We start from the raw sequence: 21,151 nt of genomic DNA, 5'->3' as shown, positions 1-21,151 counted from the left end.
GCAATTTTCATGTTTGCTACAATTTTCCATTATGACTGTAACAATACCATAAAAATTGTTTGGTTAAAAAAAGAGATCTGAATCTTATAAAAATTATGGCATTTGAGCTGTGTCTCATCTGACTTGCTTGTCAGTCTTCGGCAATCATTTGGGATTATTCTGAGATTGGATTACCCATCACTTTAGCTTACCCTCCCCAGATTTTATGAAATCCCCTCCCAGGTACTGTTGCATTAGGATAAAATGACTTGACAGAGTTTTCCATAAGCACTGTCTCCAGTTCCTCTCCTATGGTTTCTCTTGAACCTATCCATTAACCTTCAGTCCCACCACTCCATTGAAACAGCTCTGGTCAAGGTTACTAGTTATCTCCACATGTTAATCAGCCCTTATTGTACTTGACTCGCCAGAACTTGACTTGCCAGAACATAGACCACTTCTGTCCTTAAGACACATATTTCTCTTAGCTTCTTGGACACCTCTGCCTCTCGGTTCTCTTCCTACTGCACTGGCCTCAGCTCCGGACCTTATCTGTTTTCAACTTTGCCAACACCCTACATGATGTAATCTAGTCCCACAGTGCCAAATGTCACCTCTATGATTGCATTAGTGTGGGCAGTGATAACAAAATACCATAGGCTTGGTAGCTTAACCCTTTGCACTCGCTTGCTTTTTTCTCGATTCCTTTATTCTACTCGGGATTTAATTTTTTAAATACCCCAGATTTTACAAAGCACAGCAGTAGAATAAAAAACTGGAGTTTCTTTTCATACAAACTTATTTATTTGGATTTTTTTATATTTCAAATTATTGATACATTCAAAGAGTATAAAAAGAGCTGCTACCGATGCTAACTGTGTCGAGTCACACTCGATATCCGAGTGCAAAAGGTTAAACCACAGAAACTTAATTCCTTATAGCTCTGGAAGCTGGAAGTCCAAGATCAGGGTGTGTCAGCATGATCAGGTTCTAGTGAGGCCTCTCTTCCTGGCTTGCAGATGGCCATCTTCTCACTGTATGCTTAGATGGCCTTTCCTTGGTGTGTGCTCATGAAGAAAGAAAGAGCGAGCTCTCTGGTGTGTCTTCTTATAAGGGCTATAATCTCATCATGAGGCCTCCACCCACAAGACCTCACACCCCCCCAAGGGCCGCACCTCCAAATACCATCACATTGGGAGTTAGGGCTTCAACATATGAATTTCGCAGGAGAGGCACAAGCATTCACTCTATAATAATAATGATGATCCCACTGGCTGGGACCTCTCCCTTAAAGTCCAGATTAATATCTCAGATTACCTACTTGATATCTCACCCTTAATAGGTTCAAAAGTGAACTTTTAATTCTCCCAACAAAACCTATTCCTTCCAGTGTCTCCCCCATCTCAGCCAACTGCATCCCCATCCTGCCAGTTGCTCATGCCAAAACCTTGCCATTCACCTAACTCTTCTTTTGATCTCATTTCATATCCAATCTGTCAGGAACTCCTATTCACTCTACTTTCAAAATATATCCAGAAATCTAACTACTGCTCATCATCTCCAGCACTCTGCACAGGTCCAACCCACCATAATGTCTTTCTTAGATTATTGCCATGGTCCCTAAGGTCTTCCCTGTCCCCTGTAGTCAGTTCTTAACACAGCAGCCCTGGTAAATAGATCTCGTTTTGTGACAACTCTGCTCATCACCCTTTGCTGGCTTCCAGCTCGTTATGAGTACAAGAAACTACACGGTGTGACCACTCGCTAACTTTACCGTGTTCACCACCTCACTCACCTTCCTCCAAATACAATAGCCCCTTGCTGTTCTTGGAACACAACAGGCATACTCCTGCCTCAAGAAAACTTGCCACTCCCTCTCCCTGGATTGTTCCTCACCCAGATATCTTTGAGCCTTGTACCCACACTTCTTTCAAATATCTTATCAGCAGGACATCCAACACTTTGAATAAAATAGCAATCCACCCACTCCTACCCCATGCTGTCCAGCCCCCACACCCTGCCTTATTTTGTTCCCTTTTATTTGGCACACTCCTACACTTTCTTATCTGTGAGTTTATTGTCTATTGTACATCAGGAAAAGTGAAGACCTCTGAGCTTACCATTGTATCCCCAGCCTTTAAAAGACTGTGTGGCACACACAGGTACTCAATAAATATTCCTAAATGAATGAAATTCATCTTTTATGCTATTAATTCTGCATGAGTAAATGCAGAGCTGCTGCTCCGTAAATCTAAAACAGCCCTGCGTGTCATCGACATTTCTCTCTTCCTATAGTTTTCATTTAAGGATTAAAATAACAGTTCAATCTGCTTTGCATAAGCACAGTGTGAAGGTTGTACTTGTCCTGTGGAAAAGGGACCTGCTCCATTCTTCTCCCTTTTATTATGCTTGTTATAAAGCATAATGTTGGTCTATCAGTTGAAGCGATATTATAGAAGATAAAGTCAAGAGAATGCACAGATGCTTCTAAGTCGTAGTGATTTGTGCTGGGTCTTGTTTTTCCAGGTTTCTTCCAGCCTGGGGTAGCTGCCCAGCTTGGTCAGTGGGTGAGACGATGAGGGCACCCAGGACAACAACTTTGCCTGATTTGTTCCTCAGCTAATATGACGGCTGGATGCTACCGTGCTTATTGCTTTTCCCCAGTGCTTTTAGTAGGAATGCTAACGATTGTCATTTTGAGCTCAAGGCATATAGAGGGGACTCTTACCTATGAAAGCAATGAGAAAGGTTATTCATGGTGAATCTGGACCCAGGAGTTATCTTTTCCAGGTTGTGACTGAGGAGACCTGGGGAAGTGGATCTGAGCAGGGACTTAGTCATTGCAGTCCCTCCCCACCCGCCGCTCTTAGAGCTGCTTCAGCCCCTCAGACATTTGTTCTTGATTGTGACCTCGTGGTTGAGAATAGAAGCTACTCCTGAGAGGCAGCACTGCAACTTGAAAGGGAAAAGGGGAGAAGGCAGCGGCCGTGTGTGATGTCTCTTAAATGCCACTTCAGAAAGTACCAGAGGGGAACAGGAAGTGAAGGTTCATTGAAAAGTCTTTCTGGGTGTTTCCAGGGCAGATTTGAAAGTTCAGCTTGTCAAGGCCAGCCCTTCCTTAGGGTCCTGGGTGCTGGATGGAGCTGGGCAGTTGGGGGAGAGACGGTGGGCCTGATAGCTTGTTACCCTCCTGCGCCTGGAGGTCCACTAACAAACCTGGCTTCCCCACTTGCTTTAAAGCAAGAAACGGCATACAAGAATATGCTGTATAAAAACTAGATAAGCCCCCTCCCCCACCAGGACAAGTGCCACCAAATAACCCAGATCAGAAGATTTGACAACCGATCGGTCTCAATCGCCTTTCTCTCTTCTCTCCTGCTCACCCACAAAGCAATCCTGCGCCCCTATCCCACACCTTCCAGAACTTTCCATTGCCATCTCTCTGGATTCTCCTAGACAATAGGTGTCCTGGGACCCCTGTATTCTTCTGGCCAGGGCTGAAAGAAGGACATTCCTGTTCTCTCCACAGGGGCAGGGTGTGGAGAGAGGCAAAGGCAAGAGACACAGAGGAGGCTTCCAGAAGATCCACACCCCCTGGCCTGGGCCCGAGGACACAGGAGGAGAGACGCTGGAGCAGCAGGGGAGACACAGGGAGGGGAAGTAGGCGGGAAGCCAGGGACAAGCCTGGGAACCCACTCACCCTGCCTCCTGCTCTGTGGCTGCCCACTTCGGGCTGGAGTCTGGCTGGATTTGCCCGGGAGTGTCCACTTGGCAGCTGTGGCCTGCCATGGCGGTGGGAACTTCTATAGCAACCCGAGGAAAGTCTCTTGAAAGCTCCAAGGAATCAGATAGTGAATAAATAACAATAATTAGCATATACTAGTAATAGGACATCTTTAAATTAGTACCAAGAGCAGTTCTCTGTTATATAAAACGTGGAGACACTAAAAGCAGCTCAGCATGACTCAGCCTTTCCCACTCAGAAAACCAAAAATAAAGTAACCAAATCTCGGAGAAGTCGAGGACACTCGGGGACCCGTCTCCATTAGGACTACTCAAAAATAGACCCCAAATCACCTGTTGATGGAGTGGACATCGCAGCAGCTCAGATAAAGGAGGCGAGGAAGGTTCTATTCCTGGCTTTGACGCCGGTGCTGGGGAGACAGTCCGTGTCTCTGTGTGTCTCACACAAGCTCGCCTGGGGCAGGAGCACAGGGGCTCATCTGCCGTCTGTCTAAATAGTTTTAAAGCTATACATCAAGCTGACAAACTTAGATAAAATATGTTCTGTCCTCGTCCTTTGACAAATACACCTTTATAAAATGACCTAGAAAGCCAGGTTTGATTTCAGAATTCTCCAACTTCTCACAATTCTGTGCTGGATGCTGAGATACAGAAGGGTCCCCCAACATCATCCCCACCCTATAGCAGACGTTCCCCCTCTTCATTCTACCTCCAGCTCCCTTCTTGTTGCAGCCACAAGTGATTGCCCACCCAGAGGGGCAGGCGCCCACCACACACCCTGCAAGCAGCCGTGTCTTGACCACCCTCAATACTTGGGGTGCATGCGCCGTAGGGAGTGAGGGGCTCTGAAGTGTAGTGCCTGAGGCAGGGCCCTTCCCCATGCTCCTCCTGCATCCAGCAATTGGACCTTCATTCCATCGGACTTAACACTTGTAAGCCCTGCACCTCCATCAAGTCACATCACAGACATTAAGAGAAGCTGATCATCCCTGTGAGCGCTGCCTCAGAGGGATCAGTTAACTTTATGTTTTGGGTCACATAGGAGATATGAATTCCCCGAACTGCCCACACCCTCTTTCTCACCACTGCCTAGAAAAAGTTCTGAGCCTCCCCCTCAGACACCTAAGCAGAAGCTGAGAAAAAGCAGCCTGAAGAGAAACAGCTGCTGGTCAGCACGGACCTCACCCTCCCTGTTGGCCACGTCTCCCGCTATGGCCTTCTTCTTTGGGAACAGAACAGCAAGGAGTAAAATGTGAGTGCTCCTGAAATATCCCTCAGTGGCTGCCTCTGGCCAGAGTGTCACCCTTCAACTGAAGCACCCCCATTTCAGGCCCCATAACACAAGTGGGTGAACCTCTAGGTGTAAGGGTGGCAAAGACCAGTTGTTCACAGAAGAATGGTCATTTTCCCCAAAAATATTTCCCTGAGGTGCTAGAGAGTGGATGAGTCCCATGAGCGTTACAGACTGAGAGGGATTAGAACTGCTGAGAGGAATTAGAACTGCTGGGGATGAGTGCCCCTGCAGAAGGCAAGGTACAGAGGTAAGAGACAGGGGTGGCCCCCAGGAATGAGGGTGAGAGGGGGCAAGGTGTGGAAAGAGGTGCAAAATGGGCAAAGCTCTTTAGAGTCCAAACATCCCCCCTTTACTACTTTTTGAACATGAGCTTGAAAAGGAAGGGGTTCTGTCCTATAAAATGGAATCCCACAGATCTGGGTCTACTGGCACTTATTTATAACTAGAGATCCGGTGCACAAAATTCATGCATGGGTAGAGACCCTAGGCCTGGCCGGCAATCAGGGCCAATTAGGGCATTCTGGCTGCCGGCCTGGGCCTTCCTTCACTCCATGCTGCCCCCTGGTGGTCAGCACACATCATAGCAAGCGATCAAACTCCTGGTCTCCCAGTTGAAATCTCAAGGGGACACTTTGCATATTAGCCTTTTATATATATAGACTAGAGGCCCAGTGCACAAATTCATGCATGGGTGGGGTCCTTCGGGGTGGCCTGTGGGTATTGGGCTGAAACCCGCAGTCCAACGCTGCCTGTAGCTCCTACCTGTTGCTCCCGCTCATCCTGGCTCCACTGCACCTGCTGTGGGCTTGAGCCCAATCAGTCTCGAGGGGAGTGGCCTGCGGGATCAGGCCGAAACTGGCTCTCCGACATCCCCCAAGGGGTCCTGGATTGCGAGAGGGCGCAGGCCAGGCCAAGGGACCCTACCGGTGCACAATTGGGGCTGGGGAGGGACCGTGGGAGGCTCCAGGGTGTGTCCAGCCCCGTCTCGTCTAGTCCTGATTAGGGCTGATTGGGGCTGGCTGGCCAGGGAGGGATGCAGGAGGTTGGCCAGCCAGGGAGGGACTGTCAGAGGGCTCCCGAGTGTGTGCAGCCCATCTCACTCAGTCCCGATCGGCTGGACCCCAGCAGCAAGCTAACCTACCAGTCAGAGCATCTACCCCCTGGTGGTCAGTGCACATCATAGCAAGCAGTTGAGTGGCCTTAGCATATCATTAGCATATTACCCTTTGATTGGTTGAACAGTCGATTGGTCACCGGAAGACCAGACACTTAGCATATTAGGCTTTTATTATATAGGACTAGAGACCCGGTGCATGAAATTCGTGCACAGGGTGGGGGGGAGGTGTCCCCTCAGGCCAGCCTGCACCCTCTCCAATCCAGGACCCCTTGGGGGATGTCCAACTGCCAGTTTTGGCCCAATCCCTGGCAGTTGAATCGGGCCTAAACTAGCAGTCGGACATCCCTCTCACAATCCAGGACCACTGGCTCCTAACTGCACACCTGCCTGCCTGCCTGATCACCCCTAACTCCCCCCCCCCACCAGCCTGATCACCCCTAGCCACCTCTGCCTGCTGGCCTGGTCACCCCTAACTTCCCCCCCGCCAGCCTGGTCGCCCCTTACTGCTCCCCCTGCCGGCCTGGTCACCCCCAACTACCCCCCTCTGCTGTCCTGGTTGCCCCCAACTGCCCCTCCCCCCTCCACTGGCCTGGTTGTCCCCAACTGCCCTCCCCTGCCGGCCTGGTCACCCCACACAGCCTGTTGTTCAGTTGTTTGGTCATCTCTCACTAACCACCCCCCTGCCGGCCTGGTCGCCCCACTCAGCCTGTTTAGTCATTATTGTTACTATGACGGCATCCTGGACAATTTGCATATTCCTCTATTATTAGTATAGATGTTTATCATCAAGGATGGCTTTTACTTTTTGTCATTAGCATGACTGATGGTATAAAAGTATAAAGAAGCACCTGTGTTCCCATTTACCCTGCAAGTTCCCTCTGGTAGTTATTGGTGATCCTGAGTTTTGTTTACCAGAGGAGAAAAAAAAATGCTCATCCTATGGACACCTCCCCATGTCTTCTTCTCCCAGCTTGAGAACCAAACAGGTTGTATCTTTTTAAGTAGAATAATTTCTACCTAATATAGAAAATGGAAGAAATTCTGAACAATAAAATTCATAACACTGTATATCAGTGTGTTGTTTAAAATCTCCATGTAATTATATAAAAACTAGTATTTCATACTGAAAACTCTTCTAAAGATGTATTCATTCATCCATAATTACTGGTTATTATTATTTAAAATACTAATAATTTAGCAGAGAAGAAAATAAATTTCAGATTAACTCAGACGGTTTCTCACTAATATTTATAATCTCTGAACCTAAATCTGATAATAAGTGTGATTGAGAATATGCAGGATATATAATCTCCTAGTGGGGGTGGTTATGGACTTTGTTTGACTTAGAGCCAATCTTTCTGATTCTTTGAAAACTGTAAAAGACGTACTTTTCATATCATTAAAGGCCAGTTAATTTTTTTTCTGGAACCATGATTATTGTACTTTTATACTTTTGTTCTTATCTTTAAGAAAATATTCTTTCTTTTGTGGCCTTTACTCTTTGCTTTGTATGATAGAATTTCTACACCAACTCTTATATCAAAAGCCAAGGAAAAGCTTCCAGATTTCCATAGCTACCTCCAGGTTTTAAGCTCCTGGGAAAGAATTGGGTGCTCTGTGGAAGGGATGTTTTTTAAACAGCATTATTTTGGCATTCTTTCTTTAAAAATGGTTTGTTATTCAATTTTTTTAACGAAAAAGGTACAGAAAACATAATATAATAGACCTTACCAAAATTAAACAGATATTTTCATCTGTTTAACACCAGAGAGGCAGCATAGCACAATGGTTAAGATCATTAGCTGGGTATGTCACAAATTCTCTTTGCCTCAGTGTTTCTCATCTGTAAAATGGGGATACTTATAGTAGCCACCTCATAAATAAGATTAAATGAGTTAATATTTGGAAAGGGTTTAGATAGTGCCTGGTACATAGCAAGTGCTATATAAGTTGTTGTAAAATATTATAAAATGTATGTTTCTATAATTTCTTTGGACCTCTTACATTTTTAAAGAAAGAAAATGTTATAGAACCCCATCTCCCTTCCTTCCCTCTCTTTCTCAGAGCTAAGCACGTGCTGAAGTTGGAGGGTGTGATTGTCATGCAAATGTTGATGCTTCTACTATATTTGCTGTATTGATAAAGAATACATATTACTGTCTTGTGTGTCATAAAACTTTACATAAATGGGATCATACTGCATATATCCTTTTGTAGCCTTCTGCATTCACTCAACTTTAATCTTTGAGGTTTATCCATGTTGATGGATGTGGTTCTATTCCATTCATTTGAACTGCTGTTTACTATTCCATTATATGAATAAACCACTGAGAACAAATCAATGAGAAATGGAGTTGCAATGAGCATCCAGGGACAAGTGCCTGCACATGAGATTGTTATCTGTGATGGATAATTTAAAAGAAGTAGCCAGGTAATGGGATGCACACCTTCAACTTTTCCAGGTGTCCCAAAGTGATTGTGCAAATTTCACTCCTGCCAGCAATGAATAACAGGCTACATTATTCCAAGACCACATCAATACTTGAGGATATTAGATTTACTCATATTTGCCTATCTGATGGGTATAAAATAGTATGTCATTGTTTCCAATTTTATTCTGATAATTACTAGTGAAGTTGGGCATTCTAACGTTTATTGGCTGCTGAGATTTCTTACCTGTATCAGTTGCCTATTTATATCCATTTTTGGTTATTCGTTATTGCTTATTTTCTATGTTCTTATTGATTTATAAGTGTTCTTTAATTATTCTGAATACTAATCCTTAATAGAGCATGTGAGCTATAAATATCTTCTCTCAAACTGTAGTTTTCTTCTTTACTATGCTTACAATGTCTTATGCAGTACAAAATATTCATTTTAATGTAGCATAAATATTGTGTCTATGGTTTATGATTTTTGTTTCTTTTCAAAGTCTTTCCCTATACCAATATGCTAGGAGACAGCACCATGTTTTGTTTTTAAAGTTTCATAATTTAGCTTTTCGCATATAGGTATTTAGCCCATCAGGAATTTATTTTACTTATGGTGTAAGGGAAAGGATATATTTTTACTTTTTAATATGGAGAGCAATTCTCCTGGCACAATTTATTGAACAGTCATTTCTCCCAGGATGTGTACCACCACTTTTGTCATATATCAAGCTTTCATAAAACCCGCTGTTTTTTTCCTAGGCTCTCTATTTTGTTTCATAGTCTACTTGTTCTATCTTTTTGCCAAACCTACACTGTTTTAATAGTGTTGGTATTTGGTAGAGTAAGTACTCCCTTCTAAATAGCCATATTATTGTTATAAGTGGTATTTTTAAGTGGTATTTTTATTAAACTATATTTTCTATTTTTTTCTAGTACTTGGGGTTACTGTTGAATCTATATATTGATTTTAAATCATTCAGTCATATTGAATCCTTATTAGCTCTAGTAATGTGTCTGCTGATTTCCTTGCATTCTCTGTTATATCATCAGAGAATAATCACTATTTTGATTATCCTTTATAATCCATACTAGAGGCCTGATGCACGAAATTCGTGTAAGAGTAGGTCTTCCTTCCCCTGGCTGCCAACACCAGCTTCCCTCTGGCACCCAGGACCTGGGCTTCTCTCACAGCCCCAGTCTGGAAGGTCATCCAGAAGGACGTCCAGTCTAATTAGCATATTACACGTTTATTATTACAGATGCCTTTTACTTCTTTTTCTTGCATTAACTATGCTAGCTAGGACTTCAGATGCAGCGATAGCAAAAATTCTGTATTTAAGGAGAATGCTTCTAATATTGCATCATTTAGCATTCTGCTTTTTTGAGAGTTTTGATGGATTCTTTTTTCAAGTTAAAATTCTCTTTAATTCTTAAATGATTGTGTGTGTGTTTAAATCATGAATTTATTTTGAGTTTTTCTTAACATTTTTCTGACATTATCAAGATGGCCAGCAGGGCAGGGCAGTTGGGGGCGACCAGGTCGGCAGGGGAGGGCAGTTGGGGTCAACCAGGCCTACAGGGGAGGGCAGTTGGGGGTGACCAGGCCTGCAGGGATTGGGCCTAAACTGGCAGTCGGACATCCCCCAAGGGGTCCCAGATTGGAGAGGGTGCAAGCTGGGCTGAGAGACACCTTCCCCCCTCATGCACGAATTTCATGCACCAGGCCTCTATTTGTCTTATAATATTTTCTGCCTTAATTGTTGAGTAACCTTTAAGACTAAATTATTGACTCAGCTGATGTTGTTGCAAGTTCTGTAGTGACTTTGTGTTATAGATTCTTTATAGACAATTTTCTGATAACCCATGTAAGAGGGCAGCAAGAGCCATTGGGATGAATAGGGTCACAGCACCATAAATCAGCATCTTTGACATTCATGTCTTCAACATAGCTTGAATTACAGAAGTCATCAACAGATTCTTAAAAGCATTTTTTAGGGAAATGCTTTGGGATGCTCACTTCAATAGTATTACTATTTCATTTGGTGGAACCAAGCAAGGTTCAGACCCCAATCCTATATAATAAAAGCCTAGGGCATCACACCCTCACGCAATGCCTTTGCATGACATCATCACAAGATGGCTGCCACAAGATGGCCACCACAAGATGGCCACCACAAAATGGCTGCATGCACAGTGGAGGTGGGGCCTGGTGGCTGCTCCGCAAGGTGAGGCCTGGGGGGTCCCACGGCTCAGTGCAGCACAGAGGAGGCCGGTCCCGGCATCTCCGCCACCTCACACGGAGAAGGCGGGTCCCAGCAGAGGAGGCGGGTCATGGCAGGGGAGGGCAGTTGTGGGCAATCAGACCCCGGCAGGGGAGGGCAGTTGGGGGCAATCAGGCCCCGGCAGAGAAGGGCAGTTAGGGGCCATCAGGCTGATAGGGGAGCAGTTAGGCGTCCATCAGGCCAGCAGGGGAGCAGTTAGGGGGTGATTAGGCTGGCAGGCAGAAGCGGTTAGGGGCAACCAGGCAGGCAGGCAGGCGAGCGGTTAGGAGCCAGCGGTCCCAGATTGTGAGAGGGATGTCTGACTGCCGGTTTAGGCCCGATTCTGCAGAAATCGGGTTTAAACTGGCAGTCAGACATCCCCCAAGTGGTTCCAGATTGGAGAGGATGCAGGCTGGGTTGAGGGACACAACTCCTCCCCCCCGCCATGCATGAATTTCATGCACTGGGCCTCTAGTAAATAAATAATTATCTTTCATACTGAATTTTATATTTCCAACTTGATATTCTGCTATTTAAAGAGGTCCCTCAAAATGGTATAAGCTTCAGGCCACAAAACCTGGATTCATCACTGCCATCAAGGTGATTAATTTTTAAAAATCTAGTCCCTTTTTGTTTTATAACATACTTTGTCACTTAACAAATGCATATTTTTTCATTGCCATATTTTTAGAATTCCTTTTAATAACAATGTAATGTTCCAGTGAATATGTTTATGAAATGAATTGATTTATTAAATGAATCCCCTAATATTAAAACTCCCCCATATTATTCTTATAAGTGATGCTTTAGTAAGCATCCTAGTAAGTACATCTTTGTGCATAAATGTGTAGAACTAGAATTACTGGCTCAAACCATATGTATGTTTTGGGAACTTTTGACACATATTGACAAATAGCCCTTTGGAGAAATGGTATGAATTTACTTTCCCAACAATGGTATGTGAGAGAACTCATTTTCCCAACCCTTGTCAGCACTGTGTATTTTTAAAAATATATATTTTATTGATTTTTTACAGAGAGGAAGGGAGAGGGATAGAGAGTTAGAAACATCGATAAAGAGAAACATCCATCAGCTGCCTCCTGCACACCCCATACTGGGGATGTGCCCACAACCAAGGTACATGCCCTTGACCAGAATCGAACCTGGGACCCTTCAGTCCGCAGGCCGATGCTCTACGCACTGAGCCAAACTGGTTAGGGCAGCACTCTGTATTTTATTGTAAAAACATTTGCCAATTTCATAGGTGCAAAAAAACTATCTTATTTTAATATTTATATTTTTTTTATTAAGTTGAAAACTGTTAGCTTTCATCAGAAAGTATTATAAGAGCTCTTTATATTTTTAGGGCATTAGCCATTTGCCATAATTGTAATACAGGTATTGATTTATATAATCTTACATTGGATTTGGAGAAACTGAGGAATTTAGGTCATTTGGAATTGTCACCATCATCTGCCTATGGAAAATGCTATTTAGGGGGATTATAGAGCGCATCCCAGGAGGCAAGCACATGTCAATTAGCATGGCTGCATTACATGGAGAATTGAATTCATTTCAACGAAAAGATATTTGAGCATCTACTCTGTACCCAGTACTCTACTATATAATACTATCTGGTGAATACAACTAAGAATGATGCAGAATTAAAAGCCTTGCTTTCAATTTCAGTAAAACACAATGTAAGCACATGTGAGAAAAATTAATTCCTCAAGTCTTAATGAAAAGGTGATGGAGGAGTGGTTGGGGAAGATCACTCAGAGTAGGTAATGGGGGTGCCACATGAAGAAGTGGTGGGAAAGCCACCTGAGCCAGTGAGAGGTCTGGAATAACTACAAGTGCTCTAGGAATGAGGCATGATATGAGTAATAAGGCTGGAACAGGAGGTTGAGGTCTGTATTAGTCCATTCAGGCTGCTATGACAAATTACCATAGATTACCAACAGTGTATTCCTCACAGTTCCAGAGGCTGGGAAGTTCAACATCAAGGTGCCAACAGATCTGGTGTCTGGGGAGAACATGGTTTGCAAATGGCTATCTTCTGGTTGCATCCCAGATGGAAAGAAAAAGAGAGCCCTGTGCCTCTTCCTATAAGGGCACTAATCCCATCACAGGGGCTCTACCCTCATGACCTAATTACTTCCTAGACCCCACCTTGAAATACAATCACATTTGGGGATTCAGGTTTTAACATGAATTTTGGAGAAACAAAAACATTCAGTGCACAGCAAGATCACACTGTGAAAATCCTTGCATGTCATATTACGATAAAGAATATTTTGGAAGATGTCCCACATTCTGGAACTGTTCTGAGATTCAAAAGATTATGAGGCTGTGTGATGCAAGCGTGACCTGCCAAGTGCACTTTGTTTTTTGTAAAATTGTGACCAAATGCTCTTGGTAAAAAATGCACATTGCCTCTGCAGAGCCATCGAGCTGGAGCACCCTTGAGTGTCCAGGCTTCTCAGAAGGGCTCCCACGTGTTGTGAGGTTCATTTCCACTCTCTTGCTTTCCGAGCTCTGTGCCTTCCTCACTTATCCCAGCATGTGTATTGCTTCTGTCTGACTGTGTGTCAGCATTTATTCCCGTTGACTTTAAGGAATCTTTGTTCCAAGCTGCCCCCATCACATCTCAATATCTTCAAGCAGATGGCCAAACTAAAATGTGAGGACCGCTAAGATCGTCCAGACGGGAAGGTTAGAGGAAATGGATGTGACTAAATGCAGAAGTTTATTTAGGCTGTATGCTTCAAGAGAGAGATCATGGTCCTAACCGAAACATAAAAAGGCCCTTCAAAGTGAGAGGCAAACACAAGTGTTTACTTGAGATGAATAAGAATAGCTATGCTGGAATTATTAATTCAGGCAGAAGGCCAAATAATATTCCAATAAGGAGGCACAGGCCATGGCTATTTATGAAAAAGGGAATGGGAATAATTACATCAATAGAAGGAAGGCCTTTGTATTGGTGTAGATAACATATGATGTTAATTCTAAACAGTGTTTTAAGTTTTCAGTCCAGTAGTCGTCATAATTGCTTTCTTATTATCTTAGAACACAATGTGGCCTTAGATCCAGTCCAAGGGTTATTTTGTCCTGTCTTAGCATTTCAAGAGTTGAGGTGTAAGACATGTAAGGTCGTGCCTGTGGCATGGCAACTCTGGCTCCATTCATATTATTGTTTATAATTGGTTCTGTGGATGGATGCAATTGGATATATAAATTAGTTAAGTCATTTACTAGCTGTAACCTTAGGTAAGTTACTGGGACCTTCTGAGCTTCCTTTTCCCAATCTGTGAAGTGGGGCTATAGCATCGACCTGGAGAGAAGCTGTGCTGATTAAATGAAATATAGGAAGTCCTCGCTTAACATCATTCATAGGTTCTGCAACTGGAAGCAGAACAACGTATAATGAAACCAATTGATATAAACAAGAGTTAAGTTCCTAGGGCATCTCATCAATGTTGTTACTTAATGTTACTGAGAACCTGCTGTATACGCATGCTGTTTCTGACACATAGCAGACATCCTATAAATTCATTTCCCTGTCTTTCTTTCCTTCTTCATAAAGAAATAGTTTATGATCCAAAGTCCTTCAGACTTTCTCTGTGAATCTGGAGCAGCCAGCACAAACTCAGCGCTGGGGAAGTATGCCAGCGCGAGCTGACTCTCATCACTGTGCCAGTAAAACGCCATCATATATTAAGAGCATTCCTTCTGATTTTAAGCATTTCTAAATCCTTTTCCTGAATTGAGAAACCAAGCTGAATCAAGTGTAAAAAGACTATTCTGTTTACAAAGGCATCGTTTCCCCGTCTTTTCCGGATTGTCATGATCTGTAACTGGACTTGTGTACCCAGCTGGCAGCTGCACCAGCCAGACCCTGAGGTAACCTTAGTGTAGGCCCAATTTTTTTTTTTTTTTTTTTTTTTACTCAAAGCCTACAAATTCTATTTAAAGCACACACACGTACAGATTGCAGATGTGGGAATGAAAGCCAGGCTCTTTGGGGAGGTGAGGCCATGATACTTGACTGTAGTGAGACCATAAGTGGCCCGTGGGCAGGGGCCTCGCCCAGGCATGGTTGGGGCCCTGACCTCAGGAATGGTTTTGGCCTTTTGATATGGCACTAGCAATCACATGGGCATCCACCACATCTCCCCTTTGGGACAAAAACGTTGCACGATCTGAGATCAGACAGGCTTGAAAGATTTTTTCTGCACTCTGAAGAATGTGTAACAGCATGGATATTCTGGAAAACTAACCCCTTGAAGAAGCTGAGGATCAAAACTATGATGGGCAGAGAGGGGAAGTTGAGCTGCTTACACTGAATGGAAAGGACTGCTCCAGTCAAGGAAAGAGCCGCTTCAGAATGTAGTTCTAATGTGTATACAAAGTGGACAGGGCTGTTTACATCATGTAGCCAAAGCCCTTATAGTTCAGCTAGACCCCAAATGAACATTCCTTTTGGATGACTAATAAATCGTTCATTCATTCATTCATTCATTCATTCATTTACTGAGAACCTACTATGTAGTAAGTCATATTAGATGTACTAAGAATACCACGGTGAACAAAAACATTTTAAAAAATTCCTGACTTTATGAAGCTTACATTTTAAAGGGAGAGACTGATGATAAACAATAACAACAATTAAAATATGAATTATACAGTTGAACCTTTGAATTGTGTGAGTCCACTTATATGCAGATTTTTTCAATAAATTCTGTAAATGTATTTTTCCTTATGATTATCTTAATAACGTTTTCTTTTCTCTAGCTTAGTTTAGCATATCAATATAGAATATAATATTTATAATAATATGTGTTAATCAACTGTGTAGACAGGGTGAGGCAAAAGTAGGTTTACAACTGTTCATATGGAAAATATAATTAAACTAGAGGCCCGGTGCATGAAATTCATGCACGGAGGGGGGTTGTCCCTCAGCCCAGCCTGTACCCTCTCCAATCTGGGACCCCTCAAACGGGCAGTCGGACATCCCTCTCACAATCCAGGACTGCTGGCTCCCAACTGCTTGCCTGCCTGCCTTCCTCATTGCCCCTAACTGCTTCTGCCTGCCAGCCTGATCACCCCCTAACCACTCTGCTGCCAGCCTGTTTGCCCCCAACTTCCCTCCTCTGCCGGCCTGGTTACCCCTAACTGCCCTTTCCTGCAGGGTTGATCACCTCCAACTGCCCTCCCTTGAAGGCCTGGTCCTTCTCAACTGCCCTCCCTTGCAGGCTGGGTGCCTCCCATCTGCCCTCTCCTGCTGGCCATCTTGTGGTAGCCATCTTGTGTCCACATGGGGGCAGGATCTTTGACCACATGGGGGCAGCTATATTGTGTGTTGCGGTGATGATCAATCTGCATAGTACTCTTTTATTAGATAGGATAGAGGCCTGGTACAGGGGTGGGGGCCAGCTGGTTTGCCCTGAAGGGCGTCCCGGATCAGGGTGGGGTTCCCTTGGGGCGTGGGGCAGCCTGAGTGAGGGGCCTGTGGTGGTTTGCAGGTGGGCCACGCCCCCTGGCAACCCAAGCGGAGGCCCTGGTATCTGGAATTTATTTTCCTTCTACAATTGAAACTTTGTAGCCTGGAGCAGAGACAAGCCTGGGGCTCCCTCCGAGGCCCGCAGCCATTTGTGTTGGGGTTATAATTGAAACTTTGTTGCCTTAAGCAGGTGGGCCCGGCCAGGGTATGTAGAAAGCTTTGCTTCCCCTGTTGCTGCTGGCAACCCTGGCCTGCTCTCTCAAGCTCCATTCTGCCGCCATTTGTTTGAATTTGTTTACCTTCTATAATTGAAACTTTGTAGCTTGAGTGGAGGCTTAGGCCTGCAACGGCAGGCAGAAAGCTTGGCTTCCTCTGTTACCTAGGAAACCTTGCTCTCTGTGGCTGTAGCCATCTTGGTTTGGGTTAATTTGCATACTCGCTCTGATTGGATGGTGGGTGTGGCTTGTGGGTGTGGCTTGTGTGTCGGAGGTATGGTCAATTTGCATATTTGTCTATTATTAGATAGGATAATAATACAAGAATAAACTCTGTGTTTCGCATACTCACAACTGTAAAACCACTTTTGCCCACTCTATTATCAGTAAGGCTTCTGGTCACCAGTAAGCTAGCAGTAGTTACACTTTGGGGGAGTCAAAAGTTATGCTCAGATTTTCAACTGTGTAGGGGTCAACCCCTAACCCTATGTTGTTCAAGCATCAACTGTAGAGTGAAAAATGCTCAAGAACAGAAATGAAGCAAGGATGGGAGAATGAACTGTTAGGGGAAATGGGTGCTGAAATAACGAATAAGGTGGTCAGGAAAGGCCTCACTGAGAAGCTGACTTTAATAAATATCCAGTTGATGGTCTGGAAGGATACAAGCCTAATCTAAGTGCTTCCTCCCAGATTTCCCAGGCTGTTCTCCATTGTCTTTGATTTCTGGTTGCTGCTGAGAAAGCTCTAGTGCCTTTCTGAGTCCTGGCCCTTCTCTTGTGACGGCTCTCCCCACCCTCTGGGCTGGTGGGAACCGCTGTTTGCCCTGCCACTTGGAGTGTCTCGGTGACAAGCCTGAGTGTGTTGAGCATTTCATGAATATTTTCAATCTCCAATCTCATGTCCTTCAGTTGGGGGTGGGGGAGGCCTAATAAAACTTTCTGTAAAACTTCTCTATTTTTCCTGATCTCTTTTTATCCCAATCTCCATTATTAGATATTGGGATACACTGAAGTAATTCTCTATTTTTCTTATTGGTTTTCACCTTTTTCCCATCTTTTGGTCTTTTTACTACACTTTTAAGGTTTTTATCAACTTTTTCTTTTTCAATGAATGTGTTTAATTTCTGCTGTCATGGTTCCCAGCATTCACTTTTGCTCTCCAAATAGTCCCCCTTTCTCGGATTGTCTCATCCCTTCTGAGTTTCTGTTTTCCGTTTATTTCCATCTTTTCTTTCACGTTAGAGGCTTTTATGAAATGTCTGTTAATCCCGGGTAGTCTGCTAATCTCTGAGCGAGGCTGGGCGCCCTAACTGGAAGCTCTATATATGGGCCAGGCTGCTTAACACCATGGTGACCAAGCAGACCCTGCACAGTTACCCTCACAATTCTGTTAGTCTCTTCCCACAGGCCAGCCAGCGTTCCTGGAGGGCTCCTCCAGTTCCTGGCTGCGGTGGCATCCCTTTGCCAGGATGCTGTCAGGGGGCACTTCACCCACTGCCCCTGTGCCCGTGAGCAGAATCTGGTTCAACCTCTTCAGTCTTGTGTGGGTGCAGGGAGTCGCTTGGCTAAGTGGGATAAAAAGGGAGATATGAGCAGGTTGCTGTGCCGTTTAAAAAAGGAAGTTCAATCAGGGCTCATGCTTTCCTGTCACTGTGCGTTCCTGCCTTCAGGGTCTGGTGCTCATTTCCGGAGCTCCCCTGGGCCTGCGTTTTATGTGGAGTTGTCTCCTTGAAGACTTAGTTGTCAGCTTTCTCTTGTCTGCTATTGTTTCCTCTCCTGTTCTCTTGATCCTTTAATGTATGCTTTTTTATTCCTCATTGTCATTTTAATGGAATTTCAGGAGGAGATAGAGATAAATGTGTTACACGAACTGCCATATTTAACCAGAAGTCATATTCCATTCTCTTTTAAATCTCTCCTGCCAGGAATTATTCTAGTAGTAGTAGTCCCTCCTCAGTAGATTCTCACAATAAGATACAAATTGAATGTCAGGATCTCTGATTCCCTGGTTTGGTTATCTATTCCTGAGTAACACCTGACCCTAAACATAGTGACTTAAAACAAACACAGTTATTTATTTGCTCATGATTCTGCAACTTGGGCCAGGCTCTCGATTCTGTTTCATATGACCTCTGTTTCATGAGATGGGGGGCAGTTCTCCCAGGAGGGAGGGATACCCCTACCAAGAGGGTTCACCCTCATGACTGGCCAGTCCTGGCTGGAGAATGGATGCTTAGTGGGGCCACCAGTCAGGGCTCCCATTCTTCTCCATGCGGCCTCCACATGTTTGCCTGGACTCCACAGAAGTGTGGTTCTGTGAGGGAGAACCCATGACCATGCTCAGCAATAGGACAAGCTCTAGCGTGCAAGCACTTAGCTAGCCTCCGTTTCGCATCCCACTTGCTAATGTCCCATTGGCCAAAGAAAGTCACATGGCAAAGCTCAGCCAGGATCTTGGAAGAACCTACATTTTATAAGAGCATGACTACTCTTTTTTTTTTTTTTAAATATATTTATTGATTTTTTACAGAGAGGAAGAGAGAGGGATAGAGAGTTAGAAACATCGATGAGAGAGAAACATCGATCAGCTGCCTCTTGCACACCCCCTACTGGGGATGTGCCCGCAACCAAGGTACATGCCCTTGACCGGAATCGAACCTGGGACCCTTGAGTCCGCAGGCCGACGCTCTATCCACTGAGCCAAACCGGTTTCGGCGCATGACTACTTTTAAAGGCAGGGTTCATTGGGAGCCACATACCCTCTGGAACTCGGGAATTCTGTGATCCTGTGCTTGTTTTCATTTGTGCAACTGGCTTGTTCCAGTTTCTCTCTGAGACATCAGGGTGCCACTTTTTTCTTGTAGTTTCACATGGTATGAACATTAAATCAATATGTGTTAGATCACAGAAATATTGTAACACTGCCACTTGAAATGTTTCTGAATGGACTATAAAGACTTAAACTATATATCTTACACATGGCTATACTAAATGTGTTTTTAGTTAGTGAAAGGCATTGGGGGGGGCGAGGGAGGTGGTGGAAATCACCCTATGCGGTTAAATTCCTAAGTATACCTTTCAAGGGGATTAAGTATCGGCTTTTGCTTTAGGCTGCCAGAGGTTCGCTTTTTGTCCTTTTGGTTTTAAAATTGTTGAAAATTAGCCTCTTTAACACCTGCCTGGACTCCCAAAGAATAAAAATGAGTACTTTTGAGATAACCAGAGAGTGCTTTCCTTGGAAATTCTGAACATATATCTCTTGCTGCATGCTTTCAAGCTTGTCCAGAACATTTCCTGCACGTGGCCAGACAGAAGTGGCTTAGCTTGTGTTGCGTGTCCTGTGAGTCTTGGTCTGAGAGTGACCGCTGTGCTCATTTCGCACGCAGGGGTTCTCTATCTCCAGTATGGAGATGAAACCAAGCAGCTCAGGATGCCCAACGAAATCACAAGCGCAGACACGATCCGGGCTCTCTTCGTAAGTGCCTTCCCACAGCAGCTCACCATGAAAATGCTGGAGTCGCCCAGTGTCGCCATTTACATCAAAGACGAAAGCAGAAATGTCTATTATGAATTAAATGATGTAAGGTAAGTAGTCACGCCCTGTGTGTGTGTGTGTGTGTGTGTGTGTGTGTGTGTGTACCATATTGCATTTAGCATTGCTGCAGTTTGTATTGAGTCCTAATTTCTTCGTGGCCCAGTGAAGAAGTATTGCTCTTACCTGGCAGGCTTATCTCACCCAGGTGTGAATTCACTATCTGGCTTTCTATAATTCACTTACAAGAAGTGGTTTACAAAGGCAAGGACGTCTAGACTTCTCCCACAGAGATCTTTGCATGTTACATCTGAAAAGAACTTAGGAAGTGATCCAGTCCACCAGGTATCTAAGAGCTGTGGAAACTGAGGCCCAGGTGGAGAGACCTGATTAAGGTCATAAGAGTTGAAGACACTACTTCTGACGGGAACTTTCCCAACTTCTCAGCTGCTCTGTCCCTCACAGACAAGCCTGAGGACACCTTAGGCAATGATCCCACTGAGTCATTCTTCACGTGAGCCAGTCAGAATAAAAGCAGTGGCATCTGCTACTGTCCACAGGAAAAGAAGCTGAGAAGTATTCTCCCTTCCCAGTTGTTTCTTAAATAGTTGGGCCTTTACCAAAGGATCTCCCTCCAGGTGGGCTTCTCCAGGGCGCCCAGTAGAATATACTCTAAAGTGAGGCTCCATGGACTCCTGCTATTGCAGTCGATGAAAGCATCTTTATCAACTGTGGTGGTGTTGTGTATAGAGCAGAAGGGACCCATCTAATTGGTCCCAGACAAACAGCCTGAGAAACAGGACTTAAATCAACACCAACAAGCAGGTGCTCGTATAGCCTCTAAGCATTTTAGAAATTAAAAAATTATTTAGTGACTCTTCCAGCTTTTTTATGTTATGGTACCAGACATTCAGATGCATAAAAGTTAATGGACTTACTCAAGATCCTGCAGCCAGTTCATTGCCACGCCTAATCAAAACCTGACTGTCCACATTCTTGGTCAAGAATTTTATATTCCCTCAGAATGCTTATTCCCTGCTCAGCTCATCTGGGCCACAACTTAAGTTTCTGG

General features: G+C 44.3%; 1 protein-coding gene across 14 annotated transcripts in view; it reads left to right on the top strand.

The window, feature by feature from the left end:
* The window catches only part of KIAA1217, a 458,082-nt gene that overhangs the window by 336,517 nt on the left and 100,414 nt on the right, over positions 1 to 21,151 (top strand). For all 14 annotated transcript variants that reach the window (XM_079770404.1, XM_079770403.1, XM_079770401.1 and 11 more), the window contains one exon: positions 19,934 to 20,132. In XM_079770404.1, coding sequence (XP_079626530.1) covers positions 19,934 to 20,132 — 199 coding nt within the window. The remainder of the gene's footprint in view (positions 1 to 19,933; positions 20,133 to 21,151) is intronic.

This window comes from Cnephaeus nilssonii (assembly GCF_951640355.1).
Source record: "Cnephaeus nilssonii genome assembly, chromosome: 1".
Lineage (NCBI taxonomy): Eukaryota > Metazoa > Chordata > Mammalia > Chiroptera > Vespertilionidae > Cnephaeus > Cnephaeus nilssonii.
The sequence above is the reverse complement of the archived record's forward strand: the minus strand, read 5'-3'. Positions and strand labels throughout refer to the sequence as shown.